Source organism: Panthera leo, chromosome D1 (genome assembly GCF_018350215.1).
Source record: "Panthera leo isolate Ple1 chromosome D1, P.leo_Ple1_pat1.1, whole genome shotgun sequence".
Lineage (NCBI taxonomy): Eukaryota > Metazoa > Chordata > Mammalia > Carnivora > Felidae > Panthera > Panthera leo.
The window spans coordinates 107,937,309-107,965,254 of NC_056688.1; the positions used below are offsets into that span (position 1 = coordinate 107,937,309).

The 27,946-nt window shown below is 54.6% G+C and overlaps 2 protein-coding genes and 1 long non-coding RNA gene across 6 annotated transcripts; 1 reads left to right on the forward strand and 2 right to left on the reverse strand.

The window, feature by feature from the left end:
* Positions 1–419: 419 nt before the first annotated feature.
* On the reverse strand, positions 420–6,902 carry BATF2 (basic leucine zipper ATF-like transcription factor 2). Of its 3 annotated transcripts, none has more exons than XM_042906693.1 (3): positions 6,744–6,902; positions 5,293–5,394; positions 420–2,053 (listed from the first exon to the last, which is right to left on the reverse strand). In XM_042906693.1, the coding sequence occupies exons 1-3, from the start codon at positions 6,780–6,782 to the stop codon at positions 1,370–1,372; spliced, it is 825 nt and encodes a 274-aa protein (XP_042762627.1). In that variant the 5' UTR covers positions 6,783–6,902; the 3' UTR covers positions 420–1,369. The 3 variants fall into 3 exon arrangements, with proteins under 3 accessions (XP_042762627.1, XP_042762626.1, XP_042762628.1); XM_042906692.1 differs by having other exon boundaries at positions 420–2,056; XM_042906694.1 differs by lacking the exons at positions 5,293–5,394; positions 6,744–6,902 and adding an exon at positions 2,171–3,142 and having other exon boundaries at positions 420–2,056.
* Positions 6,903–20,624: 13,722 nt separating this feature from the next.
* On the reverse strand, positions 20,625–21,415 carry LOC122199407. Its single transcript, XR_006193497.1, has 2 exons — positions 21,246–21,415; positions 20,625–20,958 (listed from the first exon to the last, which is right to left on the reverse strand). It is a non-coding gene; the product is annotated as an uncharacterized LOC122199407 (long non-coding RNA).
* Positions 21,171–27,685, forward strand: ARL2 (ADP ribosylation factor like GTPase 2). Of its 2 annotated transcripts, none has more exons than XM_042904445.1 (5): positions 21,171–21,296; positions 24,378–24,488; positions 24,584–24,746; positions 26,247–26,327; positions 27,204–27,685. In XM_042904445.1, the coding sequence occupies exons 1-5, from the start codon at positions 21,232–21,234 to the stop codon at positions 27,336–27,338; spliced, it is 555 nt and encodes a 184-aa protein (XP_042760379.1). In that variant the 5' UTR covers positions 21,171–21,231; the 3' UTR covers positions 27,339–27,685. The 2 variants fall into 2 exon arrangements, with proteins under 2 accessions (XP_042760379.1, XP_042760378.1); XM_042904444.1 differs by lacking the exon at positions 21,171–21,296 and adding an exon at positions 22,250–22,546 and having other exon boundaries at positions 24,255–24,488.
* The last annotated feature ends 261 nt before the right edge of the window (positions 27,686–27,946 follow it).

A 27,946-nucleotide genomic window follows, 5' to 3' on the forward strand; every position in this document is an offset into this window, starting at 1 on the left:
CCAGACCACAGTGTCCCCACACACAGGGCCTGCCCCTCGTTAAGTCTCAGTCCATGGCGCCTGATATCAACTCCTGTCCCGGACTCCCGCTGACCTTCAGTGAAAAGTATCTTGGCTTTCCTCCCACCAGTCTGCTCTCCATGAACCTGTGGTTCAGACCCCCCACCCCCGGCACCACCCACAATCCTGAAACCATCACCCTTGGTCTAGCTGCGTGGCCCCGGACAAGTACATCCCATCTCTGGGCCTCAGCTTCCTCATCCGCAACATGGGGAGGGGGTTAGATTGGGAGGCCCATGAGGGATTGCCCACCTCTAAGACCCTGGACTATTCCCTCTTCTTTCAAAGGCCCTTCAGTTTCAATCATGCAGAGTACGGTCAGAGCTTTAAAAAAACTAGCCAAAGCAAAAAGACTTGGAAAACACTTTAATGTATTTACCACAACACGTACGCCAAGACGTGCTCAGCATCTTGGAGCGTGTCAAATACTTGCATAGTGTCTGTATGAGAATCCAGGTGGAGGGTTGGGGTTTCTCAGCTCAGGCCCCTTACAGAGCTTGGGCTGAGTCTGAGAACCCCCACCCCCAATCCCAGCCGATACTACAGCTGAGCTCCTGCCTGGGAAAGGCAGGGAGCTGTTTGGGAAGAGCCTGGAGAGCTGACCCTGGAGACTCTCCTATAGAGGTCTTGGCACGTCTATAGGTGCCCCTCCGGCAGACAGCCCCGGGGAGACTGTTCTAGGCTTCTCCCCACCTCCAACTCATAAGTGCGGTTCCTTGGCACTGAACGCGCGGCTAGGGAAGAAAGAGTCCACTTCTGGGCTCCTGCTTGGCTGGCCTCTCCCCATCTAGGCCTGGACTCTGGACCAGCCCCAGTAGGGCGAGGTTTCAAAGGACTGCAGGGGTCTGTGGCCCTGGGAGGCACAGACCAGAAGAAAGGTCTCCTCCTTGCTCCCGGCACTTCAACCTCTTCACACCAGCCCCCGCTTTCTAGGACGTCAGTTCCTAGGGTGCCCGGGGCCAGGATCCCACCAAGAGAAGGAGGAGCAGATGGTGGGGTTTCAGAGCCCACAAAAGGCCACGTGACCTTGGGCACATCACACGGCTTCTCTGGCCTCTATCTCCTGATCTAAAAAAGGGGAGCGACGATCCGGATTTTGCGCAGTGACCACAGACTCGACATAAGATAATAGCAGTGACAGGGCCCGGCAGAGTGGTGGGCAGCAGGAATGACTCTCTTTTCTTGGTGAAATGCTGGGCCAGCGGGTCAGCCAAGAAAGGCAACCTCCGGGGGTGATGGAGGAGGTCCCTGTGTGCTATGGCTGCTCCTTCAGCCCCAGGAAGGGGCTGGCTCAGCTCCAGGGGGTGGTTTAGAAGTGAACTTGAGCAGAGGAGAGCAGGGGGAAGGCCAGGAGTGGGTGGGGACTGGGATCCACACCCAGCCCTTGCCGGTCTGCTGCTGCTGCTGACACAGGCCTGTGCTCCCTACCCTGCAGGCCGGCCAGCCCCAGAGCAGGTGAGGCGCTGTCAGGTGGGGACCCCAGCTTCCCCCTGGTGGGGTGCTCCACCCCAAGGGGCTGTAGAGGGGCAGGTTGGGCTGGGGGGCTGGGCAGGAGGGTGTCGAGCTTGGAGGAAGGCCTTAGCAGGCTGGAGCCAGTGGGCGAGGCTGACTGGACGGGGCCGGGGGACAGCTGGGGAAGGGGTGCGGGGGCCGCGGGGGAGCCAAGGGACAGAGAAGGCAGAGGGGACAGGAGGAGGCCAGGGGAACTATGAGGCCGCAGATGTGAAGAGAGCTGGTGAGCCGAGGGAGAAGAGACGGGGGTCTGGAACAGGCCCGGCTGTTCCTGGAAGCCGTATTGTCCACAGGGCATGGGGTCCGGGGGCTGCTCAGTCTGGCCCCAGCAGCCAGGGGGCACCGGAGCCAAGCAGTTGGCACAGTCCATCAGGCACAGCCGCTCGTGCGCATGCAGGGTCCGGCTCCACCACCCCAGCTCGGCTTGCAGAGTCTGGATCTCCTTCCGCAGCAAGCGGTTGTGTTTCTCCAGCGTCTCGTGCTGCTGGGGGCAGAAGCAGAAGGGTGGGGAAGGGGGTGTCAGCCGGCATTAGGGTCCCAGCACGAGCCCCGTACCCTGCCCCCAGGCTCCTTAACTTAGGAGGGAAGATATTACTACCGTCTGAATGTCTAAGCCAAGGGCCCCTTGGCTCCTCCTCTCTGGCCAGCTCTTCGCCACCGCCCGCCACGTCTTGCCCCTTCTGCTCCTACGGGGGTAGATTGGGCTGCCCTCCATCCCCGCCACCAGTTCCCTGAGCCAGCCGTGCCCCGCCAGCCTGTCACCTCCACTCACCGGGGGGCTCTACCGACTGGGGCGCCCCTCAAACCACTCTGTTCTCTCGGCCCAGAGGAGCCATCCGGCAATTGCATCATCAAGCGGACGTTAAAGGCTCCCGCACCACCCTGTGCTCACACCTCCCGCTCCCTTTCACTTCCTGTCCCTCCAACGGACTCTGCTTTCTGCCACACTTCCTGTCTCCTCTACCTGGGCACCCTTCCAGCAACCTCCTCTCCCGGGCTGATCCCGATGTGGCCTTCTCATGACAACCGAGAGGTCATTCTGTCGTACGCACCTCTGGGCTGCTTCGTGTCACTGCCAGACCTCCCCAGGGCCCAGGACTCACCCACTGAGGCACTGTGGGAGGAGCCCAGGGTAGTGGTTCACAGGGCGACTGTGTTCTATCCAGCACCCCAGAGTCAGCGTCTGTCAGGGTCTGTTCTGCTGGACGCTGGGTCCCGAGAACCCCCTTGATAGCACGCAGTTCTAAACAACCATTTACAGCGACAGCAACAAAAGAACTTTCTTTCCACGGCTCCCAAGGCTGAGGGACTTCCTCTGGTCCCCTCCCCAACCTCATCTCTTTCGTGGACAATTTTTAAAAGAGGAGGCAAGGATGTTTTACATAAAAATGTCGCTTCGGGCACGAACTCAAAATTCTAACGGAATCAAAGGCCCTGCTTCCAGGCTGGTCTCTGCCCGTGGAATAACGCTTTGAAAACATGTGATCAGGTCACCTCTCGCTTAAATTCTCCAGAGGCTTATGGGGCGCCTGGGCGGCTCCGTCGGCTGAGCGTCCGACCTCGGCTCAGGTCATGATCTCACAGCTCGTGAGTTCGAGCCCCGCGTCGGGCTCTTGTGCTGACAGCTCGGGGCCCGGAGCCTGCTTCCGATCCTGTGCCTCCCTCTCTCTCTGCCCCTCCCCCACTCGTGCCACATCTCTGTCTCCCAAAAATAAAGATTAAAAATCTTAAAAAAATATATATTCTCCAAAGGCTTCCATTCAACTCCAGAAATTGAGTCACTCATCGGTTCATTCGTTCGTTCATTGGCCACGTCCAGGCTCCTCACCTGTTACCTCCTCAGGGAAGGCTTCCCTAGTTAGGTTGCCATCTCCCCGCCCCCTCCACCCACCCCCTGTATTTTTCCCCATAGCGCTTATCACCAGCTGACATCCCAGATGCCTCACGGACAACTTATTTGTCCGGCTGGCTCCCCCATGAAAATACGAGCCCTGGAGAGTGTGGGGTGGGCTTCCGTCTGCTGTGTTCCCAGCTGTATCTCCAATGCTTAAGACTTACACCTGTCACCCAGGAGACACTCGATAGGCATTTCTGGGAGGAATGAATACATGAATGCATGAAGCCCCCTATCCCGGCCAGGCAGACACCCTACTGGACATCGGTCCTCACTCGGACAATCTACAGGGTGCTGCTCCCTCGCACCCAAGCCCGGGCTCCTTCATTTGCCTGCAATGCCTTTTCTTACCTCCATCCACTTGGAAAACGATTCATCCTTCAAGACCAGCTCAAACGTCATCCCTGGCATCATCCTACTGCTGCTACCCGTGTGTTACCCCTCCCCACCCCGGGTGTTCCTAGAGCGCTCTACTCTGACTCTGTCATTCGCTTCACAGGGCATTACTGAGTTCCCTCTGTTTGTCAGGCACTGTTCCGGGTGATGGGCAAATAGCAAGGAACAGAATCGTTCCCTGCCTTCGTGGCGCTCACAGTCTGGTGAGGGAGACAAGCAATAAATATCTGAATATGTAACTGAAGTTCAGGGCTAACAAGAAAAATAGAGCGGAGTCACAAGTAGATGTCTCTTTAGATCAGATGGCTGAGAAAAGTCCTTCCGGGGAGGTAGCATTTAAACCAAACAACTGAGGGGCGCCTGGGTGGCTCAGTCGGTTAAGAGTCCGACTCCTGGTTTTGGCTCAGGTCACGATCTCGCAGTGTGTGAGTTTGAGCCCCGCGTCGGGCTCCGTGCTGACAGCACAGAGCCTGCTTGGGATTCTCTCTCTCTCCCTCTCTCTGCCCCTCCCCCACTCACTCTCTCTGTCTCTCTCTCAAAAATAAATAAATAAAACTTAAAAAAAATTTTTTTAATTAAAATAAATAAGAAATAAACCAAACAACCGGAAAGAAGGGAAGGTCTAGCTGGGCTGTTCTCTGAGAACAGAGGGAACGGTCTACACAGAGCCCCTGAGGTTGGATGTGCTCGGCCAGTGAAAGAACAGGGAGAACAGGGCGTGGGATGTTAGGAGACGGGGGCGGAGGGGTAGGGCCTTTGGCAGGGAGGGCTGTGAATTTCACTCATCGCTATAAGGACTAAGGGGTGTGCGGCCTTCCCAAGGGCCAGGTCCCGAGCCCAGGTCTTAATCCTTTCCCTGGGATGGAACTGGTGGTATCCTTGCTCTCTGCACAGAGAAAGAAGAAAAGCTCTAAGGGTCAGGTCACGATCCAAGGTCAAGTTACCATCCAAGGTCAAGAGGCAAGTACAGTGGAACCCTCTCCTGCCCCCCCACCCCCAAGGCTCCTTTGTCTCCTTTGATCTCCACAGGGGTCCTGCCAGGGGACAGGGATTATTGTCCCCATTTTTTTGGATGAGGACAGTGAAGGTGAAGGAAGTGCCTTGTAGCTATGAGTGCCGCAGCTGGGACCCTAAAGCCTGCCCACCTTAACCCTGAACCAGAGTTTCTCATAGTGTGAGTGCTGAGTTCTTCTGTTTGCTTCTACCTCTTGTCTCCTCTCTCTAGATCAGGGCGCCTTAAGGGCAGGGCTGGGCTGCAAATGCACTTTTGTGTCCCCAGAGCCCCCGCGCGTATCTATCTCAGCACCTCTCTCAAACTCAGGTGACCTGGAAACATGCAGCGTATGAGGGGAGCTGCTCATAGGCGGATGGAGACAAGGTGGCCGGGCCAGGTGAATGGAGTCAGGATGGGGAAAGGAAGGCAACCCCACCTGGTGCAGGGCGTCTGCTTTGTTCGTGTGCTTCTGCCGGCTGCGCTGGGCAGCCGCGCGGTTCTTCTGTTTCTTCTTCAGCCTCTGATGCTCCTCGGGGTCCTGCAGGGTGTGAGGCGGAGGGGTCAGGGGTCCCAGCAGGTCAGGGTCCCTGGCCCTCTGTCCAGGCCATCTGTAAAGCCACACCTTCCCCAGTTCAATTCCCCAGGGGACTCCTTCCTCTGTCTCCCTGGGGGCGCACACGCGCGCGCGCGCGCGCGCGCACACACACACACACACACACACACACACAAACACACGCACAGCATCCCTCCTTGCATGGCCCGCCATGTTGGAACGCCAGCCTCACCCACACGTCCTGCTTACGGCCTGCGATGGGGGAGGACAAACAGAGAAGCCCAGAGCTTCAATTCGAACCCAGAGAGAACTGACTTCACACCCACACTCTCCTTACCAGCCATCTGGCTCTGGGCAAATTACTCCCTTCTCTGAGCCCAACCGCCTCAGCTGTACAACGGAGCCACCACTGCCTTCCTCACAGGCCATAAAACAGGTGTGGGCTTCACCTGCAAGGGCAGGGCCAGGGTCCGATTGGGCTCCGTGAGCCCCTGCCCAGCCCAGACCCGAAGCTGATGTTCAGTCACTCGACAAATATTTATCGAGCACCTACTGCGCGCCAGCCACTGAGCTAGGGGAACAGAGCCGCAGACGAACCAGGCAAAAACCCCTGCCCCCAAGTGGCTCACATTCCAGTGTGGCAGCAACCCGGCAGGGACGCGTGAGTGGACTCAAAAGGTTCACAGCAGGACCCCTCCCCCTGCCCTGGTCCCCACATTAGGGAGTCGAGAAAATGTAGACAAAATATTTTAACCCAAATGCCCAGAGCTTTGGAAGGTCAGGTGAGAGGGAATGTTGGAGGCCCCACAGCTCCAGTCCCCCTCCCCTAGGTCACTCTGGACATATGTTCTGAGTGTAGGGAGCTCAGGCAGGACCCTGGGCTCCCTGCCGAGGACTCTGTGCTGCTCGGTTCAAGGTCACGACAGGCCCACTCCAGGTGCTGGGGGTGCCAAGAGACTGGAGCCTGGGGGAGAGACCAGCAGTGGACAGAAAGGGGTAGGATTTCGGTACTTGGGTCCTGGGGGAGGGGCAGGGCCTCCAAGGTGAGCCAAGTCCGAGAATTTGGGGAGGGAAGAGAATGTTCCCATCAAGGCAATGAAGGGAGAGTGGGTTAGGGGACAGGTTGCTCAGAGGCCACGTTCTAAACTGGAGGCTGGCTCTGAAATAGCAGAGCCCCAAAGCCCTCATTTCAATCACCTGGGGGACCTGAAGCCCCCCAGGAGGAGGTATATGGATCCCTTGGTCACACAGCCCTGGCCACATCCCTCCCTGCCCGGGAACTGGGGACCCTCGGGCATATTCCCCATCCCCTGTCCCTGGTTCCCTGTACTCACCGTTCTCGTCAGCAGCGCATTGCCCTCGCAGAGGTGCATGGCTTAGGCAAGGGGCGGGCAGAGGTGTCCCTCTGCTACTGTGACCTCCTGGTGCCCTCTGGGGGCCCTAGGAAGTGGCAGCTCTTTAAATCCCCGGTGACCACTCCGCCCCCGGCAAGACAAGTTTCAGTTTCTTCTAAAGCCACGGGCTGCTCAGAATCCCTGGCTCACGTGGCTGGAATTTCCTAACATGAACTGGCCTTCCGGTTGGGCCCCTTCTCTGGAAAGAGAATGACAGAGGGTGGCCAGAGGAGGGGGGAGACCAAAAGCCGGTTACGGGGAGGGTGTCCTGGGGGAGGGAGGGCAGGCTGCCAGGCACGGAACCAAGAGGAGAAGCCAGTAGGGGACGTAGGGCTCATGTGGGACATGGGAGAGCCTCTGGGCTCTGGAATGGCATGAGTCCAGGTTCACGGCCCACCTCTGGCACCCTGGAGCTGTGCAGCTTTGAGAAATCGATTCACCCTCTCTGAGCCTTAGTTTCTTCATCCCTGAAAGGGCACGGGGCGGCGGGGGGATGATACAAATACCCGCTCACAGGCTTCATGTAGGCACTAAGCGAGGTAATACAACCACCCCCGAACCCTCTGACACCAATGTTGAGGCGAGTGTGCAAAAATAAGCAATGGCCTTTAAATAGGAGCACAGATGGATAAATTACTGTGTTTTCATTCAACAGACCACGCAGCAGTAGAGGGAGGGATGTCTAGCAGTTAGGGGAACAGCTTCCAAGCTATGTGACTTGGGTACATAATTTCACCGTTCTGTGCCTTCCCCCCCCCCCCAGATCTATAAAGCGGGGATCAAAATAATTCTGTCGTGAGCAGCAAACGAGTTCAGGAAGACAAGGCGCCTGCGACCACGCCTGGCGCGGAGTAAGAGTTTAACAAATATTTGCGCTTGGTGGACGATCAAGGCTGCACGTATCATCGCGCCTGAAAGTCTGTAACATCCAATTGCCTGAAGGCCACAGCTGCAAGAAGGTCTGAACCACATCAGTTCTGTGGGCTTTGCTGATAGGGGTAGGCAAACACGCAATAAAAGTCCTGAAATGTGCCTGTGAACGAGAAACACAAAATTCAGAGAGCGGTGGCCTGGGGGGCGGTGCGCTGAGGGGGGGCACACGGGGATTTCAGTTGTGTCTGTGGTGTTTTGTTGGCTAAACTCTGTGATGATATCGTTCTCCACATGTATACCTGAAATGTTTCATAATAAAAACTTCTATTAAAGACCTAGCTAGCCCTGGAGCCTCAGGCAGACCTGGATGGTTGGAGGGACATGCTTGGAAGGGACATCTGTCTGGGGGAACCCAGAGGGGCCAGGAAGCCCCTCCCGAGAGCAGCATAGCAACTGATGTGGAGCACAGAAGGTCCCTTGGTCTGGTGACTAGAGCCTCTGGGGATGGTGCCTGAGTCCTGAGGGCTCCAGGCTGATGGTGTGGGACCACAGGAATGGCAAAGAGTGTAGACGTGATCTTCTGATAGGTAATGGTGTCCTGGAGTGCTGTGTTGGGGACTTCACAGCTGCCTCTGAGCTTTTCAGAAAAGAGCACTGCAAATGATTCGCCATATCGACCACGCCGTGATCGATTAGTGATGTCTGTCATGAGCAGGGCCTGGAGAGTGACCATCTCCCCCCTCTGCTCTGCCTAAAACTGGGCATGAAACCAGTCTGGGCTTTAGAGTCAGACTTGACCCTCACACCCTGCACTTACAAGGTCTGAAAGCCTGGAGCTTCAGTGCTGTCCTATGTACGCGACAGATGACAGAGAAATCGTATCTATTTTACAAAGCTGTTTTGAGGATGGAGAAGAAGGAGCCGAGGAGAAAGCTCTTTGCATGTTGTAAAGTGCTATCCAGCTCGAATTCTTTCCCGTTACTGAGATTTGCGGGAACACGGGATTAATGAAGGCTCATGATTTCAAATGCCCAGGTGGGTGGGATTGGGCACGATGGCTGGGCCCGGCCCTCCTTGCTTGTAAGGGGTCTGGGGACAGAGGCTGAAATGGGGCACCCCACGCAGTGAGGCTGCCTCGATTGCTCTGGATTGTTTTTGTTTCTGAAAAACCAAGAGGGCCAGGTCACCTTGCCTGCGGCGGGCACCTAAGGGGCTCATTAAGCCAGTCCAGGAGTTCCACAGGGAAAGATCTGGGGAAGCCACACGCATGATGTAACCAAGGAAAAACACATCTGTGGGGCCGGAGGGCAGTAGCTAGGGCCCAACTGCTCCCCACCTCAGCCCCCAGCCCCAGACCGGGACCGCCAGTCTTTCCCTCTCCAGACCCTGGCTTTGGGTGGAAGAGAGGCAGTCAGCAAGTGTGCCTGCGGCCCCTCCCAGGAGGCCACAGCCCTGGAGGAAGTCTGAACGAGGCAGCGTTTATGGCTTGCTCTCCCTGAGGAGTGGCAGGGATGAGGGACACAGGGTGGGTAATGTTTAACCCTGAATGGCCGTGTGTGTGGCTTCTCCAAAGAGGTGGTTGCCTTCCCAGGCTGGCAGGGCAGGCTTCAGGGCCATCCAGTCCAGCCTCTCGCTTAGAAGATGAGGAAACGAATGCCCCGAGAGGCCAGGTGGCCCAGAGGCAGGGGGCAGAGGACACGCGTCTCTCCTCCAAGGCCTCAGTCCTTCTCCACACCCTGAGCCTCTGGTTCAAAGCCTGCAGTCCCCGTGGGTGAAGGCTGGGAGGCCTCCCCAAACCAGAGCTACCGAGGGAGCTCTTGGGCAACAGGATCGTTGCCTGTCTTACTCCGAGGTATATCCCCTCAACACTGTCTCCGCATGATGGGTGTTCAATGAATGAATAAACCAATGAAAGCCCAGCAGACAGCTTGCCAGAAACCCCAAAAGCTTTCTGGACGAGTAACGAAGCTTCTGCTTTACTCATTCCCGCGGGACCTGCCCTGGGTTCCTGGGGGACTGTCCTCAACCCAACCTCCTCATTTGACCAGTGAGGAAACAGAGGGACAGGGAGGATACAGTCGCGCAGCTGGTTCGGGAGAAGCTAGGACGCACTGATGCTCTCTCCCAGTTCCTTCCCACACCTTCCAGGTTGGACAGATGCTAGGGGTCTCCAGTTTTCCAGGGATGAGGACCCTCTCTCCAGGTCTCCCCACCCTGTGCACCCCTCATTTGAGGGCTGACCTCAGGGCACCTTGAGGGAGCGTCAGATGACGGGTAGCAGAGAAAGAGGCCAAGTGGGTGCTGGTGGGGCTGAGGCTGGCTATCGACTGCCCGCCTGCAAGTGTGGATGGGCCTGTGCGGGAGCTGCCCCTCGGCTGGCACAAACTCACAAGGCGCCCGGGTGTGCGACACACGCCCAGCACATCAGCCAACAGGGCAGGGTGTGGTCTGTGGCAGCAGAGGGCACTTCCTTACTGATGAAATCAGGGCAGACTTTCCACGGAAGAAGCTCTTTACCAAGGACATGGAAGGATGGGCAGGGCTCCATCCGGGGACCTGGAACTTGATCTTGGGCAAGTTACCTAACTCTTCATGCCTCTTCTGTAACATGGGCATAATCACATAAGGATTTGATGAAGTAATATACGTAAAGGGCTTAGAACAGTGCCCGGCAGGGGCACCTGGGTGGCTCAGTCGGTTAAGCGTCCGACTTCAGCTCGGGTCATGATCTCGCGGTCCGTGAGTTCGAGCCCCACATCGGGCTCTGTGCTGACAGCTCAGAGCCTGGAGCCTGTTTCGGATTCTGTGTCTCCCTCTCTCTGACCGCACCCCCCCCCCCCCCCGTTCATGCTCTGTCTCTCTCTGTCTCAAAAATAAATAAACGTTAAAAAAAAATTAAAAAAAAAAAAAGAAAGAACAGTGCCCGGCACACAGCAAGTCACATAAACATCCGTTAAACTTTTAGCAAAGGCACTTGATAAATATCTGATAAATTTCTGTTCGCATGACCAAAGGCTTGTATTTTGTTCCATGATTATTCTTTATTTTAAGAAAAAAATGGTGGAATACACGAGGGATAAGATGGAATACACGAGGGATAAGATTTTTTTCCTGGGGCACCTGAAGCATTCAACTGATTTCAACTTGGGTCATTACCTAACGGTTCATGGGTTCGAGTCCCATATTGGGCTGTGTACTGACAGCATGGAACCTGCTTAGGATTCTCTCTCTCTCCCTCTCTCTCTGCTCCTCCCCTGTGCTCGCTCTCTCTCTCTCTCTCTGTCAAAAATAAGTAAATATGTTTAAAAAGATTTTTTTACATAATGAAATACGTTTTTAGTGAAAAGAAGTTAATGTTTGTGTCCACGTGTAAGAAGCAGCATTTAATATTTGAGGTAAATGGCTCAAAATTTCTCAGGCTTACAAGGGAGCATCATAAAAGGTGGGAAACTAGCGCTCTCTGGATTCTTAGTTTTCTAAATGATCTAACTCAAGCTTAAGTCACTGACAAGTCTATAGTGTGCCAGCTTCAGGCACAGCTGGATCATGCTGCCCAACCAATGCCATCAGGAGCCAGTGTCTCACCCTAGCTGTTTTCTTACTAAAACAGAAATACCAGCTCAGCTGCCCTGGGTGGGGGAGGGTGCATCCCTCCACCCGCCCACCCCGCCACCTTCCCAGAAGTTTCAACAAAGGGCCAGGCCTCGGTTTGGCTTGGGTGGTGTGGCTATTGCTGACATGAGTCACTGTGGCCAGGATAAGGTAGACAAGGCTGGGCTCCGAGGACCACCCTGGAGCCAGGGGAAAGGGTCAGCCCCACCTTAACTCTAGGGAATAGGGGTGAGGGAAGGGCAACTCCCAGAAAGCTGTTGGCGGGAGAAGGGTTAACGGATGCTGGGCTGATCCACCACCGTGGCTCAGATTCAGACATGAGGAGGCTGCCGCTCGCGGCACATCCCTTGGCAGAATCCCATCCCCAGGTGGGATGGACACGGTGCCCCACACGTCTCGGGCACCAAGCCTGCACTCTCTTTCCGTTGCTTCCCAGCGACCCGTGGGCGGGAAAGCGGAGGCTTGCTAAGGGGAAGATTCCAGATGACCTGAATGCTGCGCAAGGACTGGGGCAGCGACATCGTGGGGACTCCCCAGCCCGTAGGGAGGAGAGGACTGACTTTCACTTCAGCACAGCACCCTGTGAGCACACATCAAAGCTGGAAGCTGCAAACAGCCAGGCCTCCCACGAACTGGGGGACTCCACCAGGGCTCTGTGACACCATCACAGAGTCAGTGGGAGCTGGCGCGTGTCCCCACCCCCCCAGTCCTGCCAGGCCCTCTGCTGCCTCCAGAGCTTTGTGCTTCTGAGGGTCTGCTATTCTTTTAACGTACACATCTTTCCAGGTCGGGAAACGGACTCAAACTCTTGGAAGTAAAAGCAGGGAGTATAAATAAGAGAACGGCCGAGTGCTAAAGTGACAGCAAACCTTCCAGGGCTTTACAGGATGTGGCACCGGTGAGCACAGCTCCTGGATTTTCCAGGTGGTCCGAGTCCCAGGCCGGCTTGGGTTCAAATCCCTGCTCTGCCCCTTCTAGCTGCGTGACTTTAGACATGGCCCACGGTTTGTGTCTCGCCTCGGTTTCCTCGTCTGTAAAATGGGGATAGTACCCTTGCTTTGTCAGCCCGGTCATGACGACTGAAACCGCATACAGAAAGCAGTCACCAGCAAGTTCCCTCTTGCCCCACTGCCCATGGGTGGGTTTCCCTTGTGACGTCACATCTCCAGAGTCCACTGCAGACGGCAGAGTAGCCCAGGCTGGGCGCCCTGCTAAGATCCTGGGCACTGGAGAAAAGGGACTGTCACCTTGGCCTTTGAGGGAGCCTTTCCACTCCTCGAGTGGCTTTCTCTTAGTTTGTCTTCTGTGTTGGTTCCCACAAGAGCCCTGAGAGGCAGGAAGGTCTTTCTCCCCTTTTGTCCCTCTTACTCGGAGGCTGGTAGAGGGAAACAGCCAGCCAGGGTCACGGGCAAGAGCCTGGAGGGCTGGAAAGGGGTGGGATATAAAAGCCCAGGGGTGCCTGGGTGACTCAACTGGTTAAGTGTCTGACTTACGACTCAGGTCATGATCTCGCCCTGCATTGGGCTCTCTGCTGTCAGGGCAGAGCCGGCTTCCAACCCTCTTTCCCTCTCAGCCCCTCTTCCCTCTTCCTCTCCCCTACTTGTGCGCTCTCTCTCTCTCAAATAATTAAAAAAAAAAAAAAAAAAAAAAAAAAGCCCAACTGAGTGTGGCCAGCGTCTCCCAAGCAAGAGACAAGAGAGTGCTTGCCTTGGCCGACCCATCCCAAGCACTGTACCAAAGGTGCCAAGAGCTTGGGCGAGGCAGGTTGGCATTGGGTCACGATCAGAAGAGTCTAGAGATTGTCCATCCGGTCTCCTTGCTTTATAGGTGGGAAAAGTAAGGTTCAGCGAGAGGAGGGGACTTGACCAAGAGCAAACACGAGGCCGAATCAGGCTGACAGGCCCCGCCCCACCCCCAGTCCCAGCATGTTCTTCCCACCATTCTCCTCTTGATCCAGCTCATGGCCTCTGGCCCTGGCGTGGAAATAATGAGGACTCACAGCACCCTCGGGAGGACAGGAAACACCGTACGTGGGGAGGAAACCTGCTGTGGGCCCGCAGGGGAACGATGGCTGACCCCTGCAGGTCCTGGGCCGGGGTTCCTGAAGCCGAAAACGGCCCCCCTCCAGAGGAAAGGCCAGGAAAGGGTCCCAGGAAAATTGGATTCCCTGGCAGCGTGTGCTGCCAGCCGTGAGGCCTGGGCAGACTGGTGCCCTCTGTGGGGCTCACTTTCTCATTTGTAAAAGGAAAGAATGTGACAATGGTCCTGCTGGGGCCCCTCTTGGTGTGGCTGGAGCCTGCGGCCAGCCTGAGGCCTTCTGGGAGATAGACACCTGGGAGCCTCAGGGGTCTGTGCCATGGAGACAACTGAGGGCACTTTCTACCAGACAAGGAGACACTGAACTGAGGGCAGGTACCCGGGCACAGGAGGCCTGGGTCCCTCTCCCGGCACTGCCACCTGCCTGCCCCCCAATCCAGGCCTCAGATCTCCCGCTGGACAACGGTGGGGAAGGGGTGCCCAAGGGACGCCCTGTTCCGTATGGGTCTGCTCTGGGAACTGGCGTCTGTAGGATCTCAGCGGCCAAGGTCGGGGCCAGATCTGCCTTGATCGGGAGGCCGACAAGCCGGGCGGTTCAGAGCAAGGCTCCCAGAGCTCTGCTGCTTTCTGGCCGAGTGAACAGCTGGGAAGCAGTTAACAGGACCCCCTACCCCTGTGCCTTTTATTCAACAGATATTTACTGAGCATCTAATACGTGGCAGGCTCTGTTCTCCCTGCTGGGAGACACCTGTTTAAAACAAACAGGGGCACCTGGGCAGCTCAGTTGGTTAAGCGTCCGACTTCAGCTCAGCTCATGATCTCACCGCCTGTGAGTTCGAGCCCCGCGTCGGCCTCTGTGTTGACAGCTCAGAGCCTGGAGCCTGCTTCGGATTCTGTGTCTCCCTCTCTCTCTGCCCCTCCCCTGCTCACGCTCTGTCTCTCTCCATCTCTCAAAAATGAACAAACGTTAAAAAATTAAAAAAAAAATTTTAAACAAACAGACATGGGGCACCTGGGTGGCTCGGTAGGTTGAGCATCAGACTTGATTTCGGCTCAGGTCATGATCCCAGGGTCGTGGGATCGAGCCCCGTGTTGGGCTCCTCGCCGAGCACGGAGCCTGCTTGGGATCCTCTTTCTGTGTCCCTCTGCCCCGCCCCTGCTTGCACGCATGCGCGCGTGCTCTCTCCCTCCCTCCCTCTCTCTCTAAGTATAAAACAAAAATCAAACCCTACAAAAACCAAAAACTAAAACGGATCCAATAACAGAGGTGAATAATCAGGGGAGGGGGCAGTGGAAGCAGGTGGTCAAAAGAGACAAACTTCCAGTTACAAGATAACACAGTACTGGGGGTGTGGTGTGCAAAGCCATGCCCAAAGCTACCGGTGTTGCAGGCTGTATGGGAAAGTGAAGAGAAAAAAATCCCAAGGGTTCTCATCACAAGGAGAATTTTGTTTCCTTTCTCCTTTTCTTCTTTTTTTCTGTTTGTATAAGAAGATGGATGTTAGCTAAACCTACCGCAGAAATCATTTAGCTGTAGACCTTCAACTTACACGGTGACGTATATCGATTATTTTGCAGTGACACCTTGGAAAAAAATCCAGATCCCTGGCCTTGTGGAGGTTGTAGGGTGGACGGAGGGGTGGGAGAGAATAAACGTACCAACTTAAAGGAATTATGTAGCCTGGTAGAAGGGTTTCAGTGTCATGGGGGGATACAGAGCAAAGTCAAGGATTTGGGGAATGTGGGTGGCAGATTATGGGGTTTCAAATTTAAACAGGGTGGTCCAGGGGCGCCTGTGCGGCTCAGTCCATTAAGCGTCTGGCTCTTGATTTCGGGTCAGGTCGTCATCTCGTAGTTTATGAGATGGAGCCCTGAGACGCTTTTCGCCGACAGCACGGAGCGTGCTTGGGATTCTCTCTCTCCCTCTCTCTTTCTGCCCCTTTCCCCCACTCACGCTCTTTCTCTCTCTCTCAAAATAAATAAACATTTAAAAAATAAAAATAAACAATAAACAGGGGGGTCAGGGTGGGCCTCAATGAGACATTCGAACAAAAACAATTTTTTTTTGAGATTGGAAATTTGAGCCAAGAATTGAAGAGAGGGAGGGGACAGGAAAGTATGGGTTAGGGGCTGTAGGAATGTGCTGGTGTATCAGGGGATTGGTAAGGGCAGGGGAGGAGGAGGTGATGGGGGCAAGAGAGGCTTGTAGGCCCCCAGAGATCTTGGGCTCTAACTCTGGAAGATACAGGGAGCACCCAGCAGACAGGGGAAGGCTTTGAGCACAGGATAAAAATGTCCCTCTGCCTTGGGGAGAACGGTGGGTGGAGAGGCCGCTGCAGTGATTAGGCGAGCGGAGCCCCTGGCTCATCTGTCAAGTGCAGAGAAGAGCCGTACCTGCCTCTCGGGTTGCGGAGTGAAGGTGAAATGTCCGCCCCCCCGGGCCCTTGGAGACAGAATCACTGGCTCAGCCTTGCCCTTGAGGATACCACAGGCACAGGTGAGGGGACACCGACGTTTCTTGGAAGAGACTCAGATTTTCGAGCCCTTCCCCACTCCTAAGTTTCTGGAAAAGCCGGAGAATGTCCTGGGCCCTTAGGTGAATGACAAAGGTGTGAGTAAACGGCTCACGGCGTCATCGGTAAGTCGGAGAGGACACCGCTGTTTCCCACGTGTGGCAGCTGGACTGAGACCGTAATGAGGCCGCCTGAACACTCTGGCTCGCCATTTGAGGCATTCGGCGGTGGCGGTGGCCTGCACCTTGTACACACCGGCCGGGGACAGGGCCTTTCCTGGATACGGCAGGCCTACAGGAAGATGAGGGGTGGGCCTACTAGAGCAGGCCAGGGCGGAACTGTGGTCTCTAGGCGGTGGCCACTTCGGGGATGAGGTCGCACCCTCCACCTTCCAGTTGTTTACTGATTGGTAGGACAAAGCCTGCCCTTGGGTATGCTGCCCCCAAGTGCCAGTTGCTGCTTCTGGCCTGTGCACGTGCTCCAAAAAATAAAACTTGCATCACAGATGTGTCTCACCGGGGAGAAACACAGGATTTCTCTTATCAAAACTATAACTTTATGTTAAACAACCTCGACGTAGATTATAGTTTTGAGGAGTCAAATAGCAAATTCATCTAGGGGTGCTGGGTGGCTCAGTCAGGTGGGCGACCAACTCTTGGTTTTGGCTCAGGTCATGATCCCAGGGTCATGGGACTGAGCCCCACATTGGGCTCTCTGCTGTCAGCACAGAGCCCGCTTTGGGCCCTCTGTCCCCGCCCTCCTCTCTGCCTGTCTTTCTCGGTCTCTCTCTCAAAAATAAATAAACTTAAAAATAAAATAAATGAAACGGAAAAAAAATTAAAAATTATCCACAGTAAGCTTAAAAATAAATACTTACATACACAAATCAATAAAATACTTAGGTATAGCCTTGCTAATGTTTAATGACCAGCGATTTAACTAAAGCAGGGTCTTTTCCCCTGCTTGCTGTTGTTCCAAAATAAAGAGTTTTGTTACTTTCCTTTTATGATTATAAAGGTGATACGTGAAAGGTACAGATGAATAAAAAAGGCTATACCTCTTAAGGGGCACCTGGCTGGCTCAGTCAGGACAGCATGTGACGCTTGATCTCTGGGTCATGAGTTCGAGCCCCACGTGAGGTGTAGCGATTACTTTCAAAAAAAGCTAGACCTCGTAAAATTAAAATTATAGTGCCAAAATTTCCTCCCCAGACATTGGGTAAACATACATGCCTTTTTAATATACATATTTTTATATAACACACGTCTTTTTAAAAGGCGTCTATAATTCTACCCTCAACTTAGAATCCACTTACGTAGCTTAGCCTCAGAAACTCTCCCTTCAAAAGCAGGTTTCACCGCTGCCAAGATTTGGTATTTCAATCCCATGATTCTTTCTTGTGAATATATATATTCATAGCTATATATAACTACAGCTCTATAGATCTTTCCCGGTTTTCTTCCAAAGGTATTCCCTAAAGATTCCACTTCCTTAAGAGCACCCTTTCCTCCTTTCAGTGAGGCAAATGAAAATACTGTCACCTGCTAGACCCTTCCACTTGTCTTTCAAAGCCCCCCACTTCTCCTCCCCACCCTCCACTCCAGATTTGTAGCTCCAGGCAATTGTTATCTGAAACTTAAACACTGTTACTTCCCTCCCAGGTTGTTGTTGTTTTTTTCTTTTACTTAATTGATATTGATTGTAATCCCACCCTGTGGCCCCTGGGAAGCTAGACCAGTTTGGACAGGGCAGGACTTTCATCCTGACATTTAAACAAGGATTTCAGTACTAGTAGTAAAGTGAAACAATCCAGACGTGCTTAAGGTAATCATTTTAAGTTTCTTTCAAACCCACTCCATGGGAATGTAAACTGGTGCAGCCGCTCTGGAAAACAGTGTGGAGGTTCCTCAAAAAACTAAAAATAGAACTACCCTACGACCCAGCAATGGCACTGCTAAGTATTTATCCAAGGGCTACAGGTGTGCTGTTTCGAAGGGACACATGCACCCCCATGTTTATAGCAGCGCTATCGACAACGGCCAAAGGATGGAAAGAGCCCAAATGTCCATCCACGGATGAATGGATAAAGAAGATGTGGCATATATATGCAATGGAGTATTACTCGGCAGTCACAAAGAATGAAATCTTGCCGTTGGCAACGACGTGGATGGAACTGGAGGGTATTATGCTAAGGAAAATTAAAGAAAAACAAGTATCACATGACTTCACTCCTATGAGGACTTTAAGAGACAAAACAGATGAGCATAAGGGAAGGGAAACAAAAATAATACAAAAACAGGGAGGGGGACAAAACGTTAGAGACTCTTAAACATGGAGAACAAACAGAGGGTTGCTGGAGGGGTTGTGGGGGGAGTGGGCTAAATGGGTCAGGGGCATTAAGGAATCTTACTCCTGAAATCACTGTTGCACTATATGCTCACTAACTTGGATGTAAATTTTAAAAAGTAAATTAAATAAAAATACCAACCCCCGCCCCCCAAAAAAACCACCCACTCGAGTTAGCAGTTGCATTGCAGTGATTTTCAAACTTTCATGACTGGGACTCTGAGTAAGATGCACACACGTACATATAGATATCTGATTTTTCAACAAACATGACTTACCTTGGGGCACCTGGGTGGCTCAGTCGGTTGAGCGGCTGACTTCGGCCCAGGTCATGATCTCGCAGTTGGTGAGTTCGAGCCCCGCGTGGGGCTCTGTGCGGACAGCTCAGAGCCTGGAGCCTGCTTCAGATTCTGTGTCTCCCTCTCTCTCTGCTCCTCCCCCACTCACGCTCTCTCTCTCAAAAATAACTAGACATTAAAAAAAATTAAAAAACATTACTTACCTTTACTTCACGGAAGGCAAAGGCAGTGATATCGTCTAATCTGTTCATTCCACATCTTTGCTAATGCTGCTAGGCTGAACCACATGAAACTGACAACTTCGTAGTCAAAATGGTCAAATACAGGTGGCTTCATATGGTTCGACTAATTTGTGACATTACAATCATTTCACAATCTACTTAATGGGCTGCATCCCGTAGGAAAGCACTTTATTTGTTTCTAAGTGTCTTTATTCATTTTGAGGGAGAAAGTGCATGTGCGAGCGAGCAGAAGAGGGGCAGAGAGAGAGAGGGAGACAGAGAATCCCAAGAAGGCTCCCTGCTGTTGTGCGGAGCCGGCTGTGGGGCTCAGTCTCACGATCACGACCTGAGCCGAAATCAAGAGTCAGACTCTTCACCGACTGAGCCACCCACGTGCCCCGGGAAGCACTGTTTAGTGGGTTGTTATTTTTAAAAGTAAAATGAGATTGAAAACATTTTGTTTGTTTTTTTTTTATTTCACTTCATATGGCATGAGATCTTTCCTTGCAGATACACCATCCCTCCACCTCGCCCTTCTCAAAGGCTTCATGGGATCCACCACCCAGCTTAGGTTACGGATCCCCACTGAAGGCACTTGGATGTTTTCCAATTCCTTGTTGTCTCAAACCACCACGGTGAACTTTCTCGTCATAAATGTTGCTGTGTCTCAAAGCCTGTGAACGGGAGTTAGGCTCACTTTTTTCCCCCTGTGTGTGCTTGGTGGGGGGTAAAACAGTACTGACCAAGGGGGCTCGGCCAGGCACCCTGTTCTGTCCAGCCCTCATCTGTCCACAACCTTCTTCTGCAGGACTGGAAGCTCAGGCTTGCTCCAGACCTCTCCCTCTCCAGACAAACACTACGGAGAGACTCTGAAAAACAGTGCATTTTAATGTCAACCGGATCTGAGTTTATTTTTTATTTTTTCATATATATTTTTAAAGGTTTATTTATTTTTCACAGAGTGACAGAGCATGAGTGGGGGAGGGGCAGAGAGAGAGGGAGACACCGAATCCGCAGCAGGCTCCAGGCTCTGAGCTGTCAGCACAGAGCCCCGCGCGGGGCTCAAACTCACAGACCGCGAGATCACGACCTGGGCCGAGGTCAGCCGCTCAACCGACTGAGCCACCCAGGTGCCCCCGGTTCTGAGTTTAAAGCGCTGCCCAAGTTGACTCAGTCGGTTAAGCATCCGACTTCGGCTCAGCTCAAGATCTCGGGGTTTGTGAGTTCGAGCCCGCGTCGGGCTCTGTGCTGACAGCTCAGAGTCTGGAGCCTGCTTTGGATTCTGTGTCTCCCTCTCTCTCCGTCCCTGTCCTGCTCACACTCTGTCTCGGTCTCTCAAAAAGTCATAAACATTAAAAAATATTATTAAAAAAAATAATAAAGTGCTGCCCCAGCTCCTTAAGTTCTCTGGACTTCACTATCACTATCTACAAAAAGGAAACAAACCTCTCGGGGTTGCCAGGAGGGTGAAGTAGAAAAGGTGGCGAGCTTTATAAACAAATCACACAGAAATCAGCCATTATCTTCAGCTTGTGCCTGACTGTTCTCTCCCCAGCACCAGACAGAGCCTACTCTGTTACCCACTCACATTTACCCTGCAGTGGGATGGGGCAAGGGCTGAAAATAAGACCATCAGCTTAGCTCACCCTTCTGACTTTACAGTTTGCCTGGCCCTGGCCTCATTTTCTTCACTTCTTCAGGACTTGAGCGCTAAGGCAAAGAACCAAACTCTTGGGACAGTCATTCATTCAATAACAAATATTTATTGAGTAACTCCCACACGCCAGTCACTGTGCTAACCATCGTGTGCGTCTCAATATTCTCACTGGCAAAATGAAAACCAGTGCTTCTCAAACGAGAAATGATGGGCATCCTAGGCAGAACAACTCTTTGTGTCATCTAAACAACAGGAACTATATCTTGTAATTGGGACAAGCCCAAAATGTTCCAGCACATTTCGAAACGGCCCCTAGGGGGCATTTTCGCCCGCGACGAAGAATCCCCGGCCCACCCTCTACGAGTCCAGGAGACGGGGAAAAGGGGAGGCCCTGTAACTGGCAGGTTTAGAATGATGCCGAGACCTAAGATGAGCAGGACCTGGATCATGTTTCCGGGGAACAGGGCCTTACACTGGCCCCCGGACGAGCTTGTCAACATCCTTGGGGCTGTCGATTCCGACTCCTGAGTCACAACTCCTACCCCCTGTGCAGCCAAGATACAATCCAGGTTTCCGTTCCTGGCCGAGTCTGGGTTCCTGGGGAAGAAGGAATGGCGGTGCCCTCGTCCCCCAAGCCCTCGGGAAGCGAAGGGTTAACGCAGGTGGCCCCGCAGAAGCCCCTAGCACCGCTAGAGGGACCATCTCGGCCCCACCGCCAGGCGGCTTCGCGGTCACGTGGGAGCGAGGGCGGGACCCAGCGACAGGCCGACCAATAGATTGCGCTGTCGGTGGGCGTGATAGCCAATAGGAGCAGGGAGAGGGGTCCCGGGACTAGGAAGAAACGGCGGCCGGGAGGGGGCTACTGGGACCATGGGGCTTCTGACCATTCTGAAGAAGATGAAGCAGAAAGAGCGGGAGCTGCGACTGCTCATGCTGTATCCTCCTGGACGCCGGAGCCGCGAGGGTAGCGGGGGCCCCGCCGGGCGGGCGGTGCCAGGCGCCCCCTACCGGGCGCGGGGTGCGCGGCCGGCGCGTACCAACTGCCCATTGTGCGTCACGCACGTGGGCCCTACCAATCGCTCTAGCGGGGTGGGGGAGCGTGAGGAGGTCGTACCACCGGCTCGGGGCGGGGGGGTCTCCGTTGCCAAGGCCAAAGGTGAGGGCCTACAGGCGCAGCGGCTAGACTAGATATCCCTATGCAGGGGGCGGGGAGGAGGGCCGGAGGCGACTCGGATGCCACCACCCGTCGGTCTGGCCCGAGCGTGAGGCCGCTGTCCTCCCTGGCTCTGACCTTCCTCCCCTGTCCGAGGGTGCCAGACCCCGGCCCCGCCCTCAAGGTCGGAATCCCGGGGGCGTGCGGGCCCCGCCCTCGCTTGGGGGGGGGAGGCGGGTGTAGACGCCTCGGGTTGTTTTCACCCCTGTGTCCAATTGCCCGTCTGTGTGGCCCCGCGGCCGGTCGTTATCTCCCGTCCCCTGCCCAGGCTGACTGCGTGTAGGCCCGAGGGCCCCGCCGACCTTCCGAGTCCCGTTAACAGGCGCCTGCACGCCTTCTGCCCCCTCTTATCCTGGCCGCGTCGGGACTCCGCGATCCCGGAGCTGGGCGGGTTTCACCCAGAGCTCCCCTAGCAGGGGAGAAAAGACATTTAAGTGTACAAATAACTATAATAGTCACATCACGTCTCTTTTAAAAAGCTCTCTTTTTAGAAAGGCACCGAGAATCCACCCATCCAATTAAATATTTACTGAGTGCCTACTATGTACTAGGCACTCTCCTAGGGGCTGGGGTAAAACAGCAAAACCAAACCCCACCGTCTTGGACGGTCCATAATGCTGTGGGGAGAAAGCAAATAGGTAAGCTGTATAGGACGTATGGGGGGGGGGGGGAGTGCAGTTTAAATAAAGTGGTCAATGAAGGCCGGAGTGGAGAAATTGACAGTTGAGTAAAGATGAGGCGGTGAGGACTGAATCACGTGGATATCTAGGGAAATTTGTTGACGCAAAAGGAACGATTGCAAAGGTCTGGAAGGAGGAACTCAACGGGTGTGTTCAAAAGAATGTCAAGGAGGGCAGTGTGGCTGGAGAGAGTGATTACTAGATTACGAGATGAAGACAGAGGGGACTGAAGAGCCTTTGGTTTTTGGCTTTTCCTTTCGATGAGAAGTGTGGAGAGGAAGCATGATCTCAGGTTAGGTGTGCCATTGCTCTGCCACAGGCGAGATAGGAGGGTGGCTTGGATCAGGGTGGAAGCAGGGAGGTGATGGAAGATGGGGAACATTTTGCCTACAGGCCCAGCAGGAATCGCTCCTGGATTGGGCACAAAGTGAGAGGGAGAGCCAAGTCAAGCCTGACTCTGAGGTGTCTGGCCAGAGCGGTTCGAAGAATGAGGAACCACTTGCTGAGATGGGGAAGGGGGGCAAGGAGCAGGTTCAGAAAGAGGAGAACTCAGGTTTGGCCACGGAAGATGCCTCTGAGACATCCTCTAAGTGCCAGATGGGCAGCTGAAGAGAGGGACTGAGTCCAGGGGAGCAGCTGGGTGGGATGTGTACTTTTAGGAGTCATTAGCATAAAGGTGGTGTTTGCGGGGCACCTGGGTGGCTCAGTTGATTGAGCTTCCGGCTCTTGATTTGGGCTCAGGTCACGATCTCTTGGTTCCTGGGTTCGAGCCCCACATCGAGTTCCTGGGATTCTCTCCCTCTCTCTCTCTGTCCCTTCCCTGCTTGTGCATGTGCTCTTTTTTTTTTTTTGGCATGTGCTCTTAAAATAAATAAATAAGCTTCAAAAAGAAAAAAAAAACAAACCAGATGGTATCTGAAGCCATGGTCCTGGGTGAGAGCTCTAAGGGATGAGTGTGGACAGAGGAAAGGACCGCGCTTACCTAGATAAGAGGTCAGGGCGATGAGAACCAGGTGAGGCAGTGGAGGAGGGGGCAGGCCACTGTGTCAGGTGCTGCTGATGGTGCGGGAAGACGAGGCCTGGTTACTGCCCAGCAGGAGAAGAACACGAGGTCTTTAGGTACCTCGGTAAGAGCTGTTTCAGGGAAGCAGTGGCCGCAAAAGCCTCAAGAACGAGCGGGAACACAGAAATTGGAGAGGGTGCCTACGAACAATGGTTTTGAGAAGATTTGCCGTCAAGGGAAGGAAGTAAAGGAATAAGTAGAGGGAGAAGGGATCAAGAGAGGGTGACGTTTGCTTCTCCTAAGGTGGGAGAGACACCAGCTTGTCTGCTGATGGGAATGATCCAGTGGATGATGGAGTTGGAGTTGGATAATTGGCGGTGAAGGCTGGGTCTCAGGAGAGGTTCTTGGTTCCCCCTCATTCCACTGGTTTGAGTCGCCTGGGCCCGCTCCCAGCTGCCAGCCCCCTCGAGCGTTGGAAGGACAGAGGAGGGCGGTTCCCATTTGTTTGCGCACTCAGCAGCAGAGGGTTTGGAATATTCCGGAAACAGAAAGGTGAGGCTGGCTACCTCCAGACATTTGCTCCTGCTGTTCCCTCTGCCTAGAATGCTCTTCCCTTAGCCCTTTGGAAAGCTGGCTTCTTATCGTTTGGGCCTCAGCCCAAGACCCCGAGAGGGGTGCCCGAGCTAAAGGAAGCTCCTGCAAAGGCCCTCCCCGAAAGCCTCTTAGCTTCGTCTCGTCTAGAGAATCAAGACGGTACCTTGATTCTCATTTGTTTGCACTCTGTCGCCTGTCTCTACACTAGACTAGAAGGTGCACAGGGTGGGGACTTTGACTCTGGGGTACCCCCCCCCCCAGCACCAGAGGAGGCCCCGGCACATAGTCAGTATTCAATAAATATTGTAGAGCGAATGAAGGAATCTTCGGTCAGGACGAGATGATAAAATCTTTATTTCTTGATACTTTCCCATTTCTCACGGGCCGATACATTGGGGCTCAGGCACGTGCTCAACTCACTTGATACGTGGCGGGAAACGCTTGGTCCCCTAAAAGAGGGGCACGGCGGTGATGTCACCACCCTGGGCAGAGCACGGGGACTTCTCCTTAACCTGGTGTGCCCCAGAGGCCTGGACAATGCTGGCAAAACAACCATCCTCAAGAAGTTCAACGGGGAAGACATCGACACCATCTCCCCGACACTGGGCTTCAACATTAAGACCCTGGAACACCGGGGGTGAGTGGGGGCCCTGCAGCGGGCTGGCCCAGAGTAGGGCAGGGAGGGCGGGTGAGGGACCAGGCTGACCCTCTGGCCACCCCATTCCCGCCCAGATTCAAGCTGAACATCTGGGATGTGGGCGGCCAGAAGTCCCTGCGGTCCTACTGGCGGAACTACTTTGAGAGCACCGACGGCCTCATCTGGGTGGTGGACAGCGCCGACCGCCAGCGCATGAAGGACTGCCAGCGGGAGCTCCAGAGCCTGTTGGTGGAGGAGGTGGGCAGGCTGGCTGGCCAAGCAGGGGGGAGCCAGGCTTCCATCCAGGCCCCCACAACTTTGTGCACATACGCGGATGTGTGAGCAGATTCCCTGAGGGGTCCGTGACCCCAAAGGAACACCTGGGGGGTGGGGGAGGGCTCTGTTCCTTCACTGAGCCCTCACCAGGTGCCCACCCTTGGGGAGGCAGAGACAACCTGTACATTTGGCCCAGGGAAACCCACAGTGCTGTGGGCAGGGCATGCTATGAACTGGGACCTGGGTTCATGTCCCCGTGATGTCACCGCTCCACCACCCTGAACTTCAGTTTCTGCACCTTGAATGGGGCTCTCGGGAGGCTCATCTGAGGCCAGTGGGTGGAGCTTTGGGAAGCAGCGGAGCCTGGCTCAGGAGTTGGCCTCTCCGCTGTGTGACCTCAGGCAAGGCACTTAGCCTCTCTGAACCTCCACTTCCTCATTTCTGAGCTGGGCATTATAATTAGGGTGCTCCGCTAACTTATTAGCTGGGGCAAAACGCTTTAAGTAAAATTTTAGTTTTACAGAAAAGTTGCGAAGATAGCGAAGAAACAAATACTTTTCACTCCGCTTCCCCTGTTAACATCTTATGCAACCACCCTGCATTTGTCAAAACTTAGAAAGTAACATTAGTAAGTCACTCTTAACTAGAGATTTTACTTGGATTTCCCCAGTTTTTCCACCAGTCTCCTTTTTCTGCTGCAGGATTTGTCCCGGTTACGACGCTGCATTTAGTTGAAAACAAGGACACTTTTAAGAATGAAAGAGGAAGTTGTTAATACTTACGCAGGGACAACAGACAGCAACAGGACTGTTCTGGGCACACAGGGACAGGTCACCTGGGGTAGCAGGAGCCACCTCCAAGGGGTGTCAAGCAGGTTCAGTGAGATCATGGATGTCAGTGCTGAGCCCTGGCCTGGCACCTCGAGGCCATCTGTCAGGGCTAGATCCACCTGCTTATGTGGAGGGACTCCTGGCGGAAATACACACATGGAACTAACTGGAAGCAGAGGCCAAGAGTGAGGCCTGTGAGGGTAGTGCACAGTTAAAGGGCAACATGAACTTGGAAGAGGGAAAGGTCACTTCCAGCAGACCCCGTGGTCTCCAGGACAGTTGCATTCATTGCGCATATCAGGTCATGGGATATGGGAGCCGTTTAGAACCAGAGGGCTTGGGGATCATCATGTCCGTCACCCCCTCCCCATTTATGGAGGAGGAAACTGAGGCATAGAGGGGAGAGGTGCCCACTGGGCCCCAGCCTAGGGCTCCGCACCCCCCCCCCCCCCAACCCGCTCCAAGTATGGCTGGACTCACAGACCATGGCCATGGTGCTACCCCACTTGGGCCTCTCCTACCACCCCAGGGCCTTGCCTTGATCTTCCAGGTAGATCTCTGACCCCACCTGCTCTGGGTGATGAGGGGAGGGGCCGGGCTGCCCTCTGAGCCCCCACTCCCAACCTCCCCCCCCCCCATTTTTTTCCCCCAGCGCCTGGCTGGAGCGACCCTCCTCATCTTTGCCAATAAGCAGGACCTACCCGGAGCGCTGTCCTCTAACGCCATCTGTGAGGTGAGTCCAGGCCTTGGCACAGGTTCGTGGAGGAAAAGAGGCACACGTTTTCTTTGTTAACTTGTGCGACAAGCATTTAGTAGCCTCTCCTGTGTGGCAGGGCCTATGCAGGCCACTGGAGAGTCAGTGACTAATGAGACATGGTTGTGCCCCACAGCCTGGGGGAGGGCAGGCCTGCGAACATGATCCTTCAAGACAATAGCAGCCAGACAGTAGTGAGTGCTCCCATGCCAGGCTCTCTGCGTGGATTATCTTGACCTTCAGTCCTCACCCCAGCCTCACGAACTAGGAACTGTTACTGTCACTCTGTAGATGGCGAAGCAGGTTTAGAGAAGCTGGGTGACTCACCCAGGGTCACACAGCCAGGGAGCAGACAGGCCGGGATTTAAACACAGGCCTCTGTGTCCCCAAATTGTATCGATCCTATTTCTGATTCTAGAGCTTGAAGCAGCAGCATGAGAAAGAGTAGGGCTAGAATCTTGGTTCTGTCACTTACTGGCTGTGTGACCTAAGGCAGGTTGCTTAAGCTCTCTGAGGTATTCTAAGTAAAATGCCCAACAATCCCTGGCTCCTTGGGCCTTGGGAAGAGTGGATGGGAGGACGTTAGTGGGGCTCGTAGCACAATGCCTGGATCCTAGCAGATGCTCAGGAGCCTGCATCCCCGTTCAGTTACTGAGGGGTAGCGTTGGTGGGGTTGGGTGCCGAGAGCCCAGGTGCCCTGAGGGGCTGACAGATCTTCCCCAGGGGCCAGGGGAGGCTCCTGAGAGCAGGCCCTAAAGGGAGGCATGGATTTCCCGTGGGCCAGGAGAGGGAAGAGGCAGTGAGTGGGCAGGGCCTGTGGTCCCCAGGGCCCACCGTCATCTTCCCCCCTCCCAGGCCCTGGAGCTGGACTCCATCCACAGCCACCACTGGTGCATCCAGGGCTGCAGCGCCGTCACCGGGGAGAACCTCCTACCTGGCATCGACTGGCTCCTGGATGACATTTCCAGCCGCGTCTTCACGGCCGACTGAACCACTCCAGACGTCCCCCCCCCCCACACCCCCACACCTCACAGTCCAGCCCCCTCCCCCGGCCCTCATCAGGCACCATCCACGGGGGGGATGGCAGTCGGCCAGCCTGACTAACACCCCCCCCCCCCCGCCCCACTCCGTAACCTGCTGCTGCTAACACTACCCACTGCTTCTCGGCGGCCGGCTCCCGTGGCCGGAGGGCTGCTGCCCTGGCCGTCACCCTGGCTCCTGACCCGGCCCGCCTGCGGAGGAGAGGGCTGAGGCTGGGAGGGGGCCGCCTCTGCTGCTACCAAGGCTGTGGGCCTCATCCTTTGCTCAGCTGTGAGAATAAACCGTTCCCCGCCCCACTTCCTGGTAGAGTCATGCGTTGATCCAGCAGCTTTAAGACCCCCACCCGGAGCCCAGGGCGCAGCAGGGCACAGAAAGGAACGGGTCATTTCAGTCAGAGGGTTAACCGCGGCTGTGTCACAGGGACAGACAATTAGAGGAGCACAGGACAGGGCGGCAACGAATCCCACTTGGAAGACTCCAGGCAGGCTCCCCAGAGGGAGTGACGTTAAAGGCGAGAAAGACACAGAGATTTGCTCCTAACCTGGTGCTAGGATTCC